A 2,456-nucleotide genomic window follows, 5' to 3' on the forward strand; every position below is an offset into this window, starting at 1 on the left:
ATCAAACACACACACACACACACACACACACACACACACACACACACACTGCAGTATCAGCACAGACTCTAGGTGGAGCCGTCCACAAACCCCACAATCTTCAAATAATGCGATTGCGTGCAAGCGGCTCGTCAGCGGAGGAAACCAGCTTCATATAAACATTTCATATAAAGACTTTAATTACAGCTGTTCCTGCAGCAATGCTGTTCAGGGCCAAGCGGCTCCTCAGGAATCACCTGGAGCTGTGTGCTTTCCTCTCATCTGTGTGTGTGTGTGTGTGTGTGTGTGTGAGTGAGTGTGTGAGTGTGTGTGAGTGTGTGTCTCTGTGTGTTGAGTTTTGTGTGTGTTTGTTTGTGTGTGTGTGTGAGTGTGTCTGAAAAAGTGTTCGTGTGTGTTATAGTATGTGTGAGTGTGTTATAGTGTGTGTGTTTTATAGTATGTGTGTGTGTGTTATAGTATCTGTTTGTGTGTGTGTGTGTGTTATAGTATGTGTGAGTGTGTTATAGTGTGTGTGTGTGTGTGTGTGTGTGTGTTATAGTGTGTGTGTGTGTCTGCAGGACTCTGGTCGAGGGTTCCGATGCTGAACCGATGCTAAGAATGTTTTCTGGCTCTGCTTCTCCAGTCGTGCCGCACTGCTATTTATTCCCGCACAAAACTCGCTCTTGGACAGCAGCTGTGTAATTTCACCGTCTGATTTACGAATCTCTGGAGCGCAGGGGCCACAAAGTCTGCGAAAGAATTCAGTGATCGCCTCAGAATAAACCGCTTGTACACGTGGATCCCGAGCGACTGACCGAGGTCAGCAGACGAACACCAAATAACGTCCAATAATCAGCAGATGAAAGAAGAGACCGGTTCAGGTTTGCAGCAGTTTAATTGTGATTAACAAATGAACACATCTGTGATCTAATTAAAACCACTCATTTCTTGTCTGGAAACGTTTTCATCAGACAACTCATTTTTGTATCAATTAAGAAATGCAGATTATCATGAAATACAGGCAACGTCGTGATTTTAGCTTTGAATAATTGAGAATATGTGAGCAAAAGCGCAGTTGTGTTAATATCTGAGCAAACTGGCCCATCATCAGAGAGCGAGAGGAGGTTAGTAACAAACCCGTGACACACAGAAGCACTTATATATGTGTGTAAATAGGTGTCTGGGCTTAATCGGTCTGTAAGGCATTATTTAAAGGAAGAGGCTGATTGGTCGTATGCAAACATGGAGGCGGGGCTCAGTAGCGACGCAGATGTGGGTTGGGCTTGAGCTGCTGAGCGCCGAAGTACGTTTGATAGGCCATCGGTGATCCGTAGCGCAGCGCGAACAGACGACACGGCGAATAATCCTCACAGATCTCGGCCCGCCGCTCAGCCAGAGACTTCATCCTGAAACACACACACAAACACAGCGTCTGAGCGTCACAAATGCCGGACGACAACCTTTACAGTTTTCATCTCTACAAACTATGTCTCCAAAACATACACACAACACAAACATAAAATAATTAGCCACACACACGGAAAACTAGACAAGACGTGAAAAATGTAAAACACTACTCTTTTGTGTCTTTTGCTTGTTCAGAGTGCAGTGGAGTATACAGGAGATTGTCATAGCACTCGCACATACATGCATATGCACATATACACTGTATATACAGTATGTATGTACAACTGATTATTTTTACAGTTATGCAACTGAACCGAATCAATACTGAACTGACTTGAGCTGCATAATGACACTATTGACTTGTTAGAGCTGCTTTACAGCAGAATGTGAATTTGATACTATTGTGAAGCTGCTGTGAAACAATCTATACTATATAAAGCACTTTAGAAATAAAGTTGACTTCCTGACTTGGCTTTTATGCATATTTACTGTATGTGTGTTTGTGTGTGTGTATGTATGTATGTACTGTACATACACACACACACACACATATATACACACATAGTACATAGTTAAATGATTAGAACACTAGCATTCTCACCAGCTAAAAATGGTTTTAAGTCAGTTATTTCTATCTTTTGCTGTAGTGTCAGCAGGAAACATCAGTTTACATTTGTGTGTGTGTGTATGTATGTATGTACTGTACATACACACACACACACACACATATATACACACATAGTACATAGTTAAATGATTAGAACACTAGCATTCTCACCAGCTAAAAATGGTTTTAAGTCAGTTATTTCTATCTTTTGCTGTAGTGTCAGCAGGAAACATCAGTTTACATTTCCAAACATTCATTTGGCCATTAATTGTAATAATCCAGTGAGATCTGATCTGATCATCATCCAGTTTGTCTGGAGTGACATGAAGAAACAGAACAAACTGAGACAGACTCAATCCAGAGGAACTGTGGAGAACAACGTCTCCGAGACGCTTCAAGAAACCTCCTGCAAAGCTACAGTACTGTTAAAAGTTTTAGGCACTTGTGTAAAAATGCTGTAAAA

The 2,456-nt window shown here is 41.7% G+C and overlaps 1 protein-coding gene across 1 annotated transcript in view; it reads right to left on the reverse strand.

Moving 5' to 3' along the window:
• Positions 1-857: 857 nt before the first annotated feature.
• The window catches only part of mgp (matrix Gla protein), a 13,876-nt gene continuing 12,277 nt past the window's right edge, over positions 858-2,456 (reverse strand). The window contains exon 5 of the mRNA XM_016560777.1: positions 858-1,385. Within this exon, the coding sequence (XP_016416263.1) occupies positions 1,235-1,385 (151 nt within the window). The 3' untranslated portion in view covers positions 858-1,234. The remainder of the gene's footprint in view (positions 1,386-2,456) is intronic.

This window comes from Sinocyclocheilus rhinocerous, unplaced genomic scaffold (genome assembly GCF_001515625.1).
Source record: "Sinocyclocheilus rhinocerous isolate Xijiao unplaced genomic scaffold, SAMN03320098_v1.1 scaffold1761, whole genome shotgun sequence".
NCBI lineage: Eukaryota > Metazoa > Chordata > Actinopteri > Cypriniformes > Cyprinidae > Sinocyclocheilus > Sinocyclocheilus rhinocerous.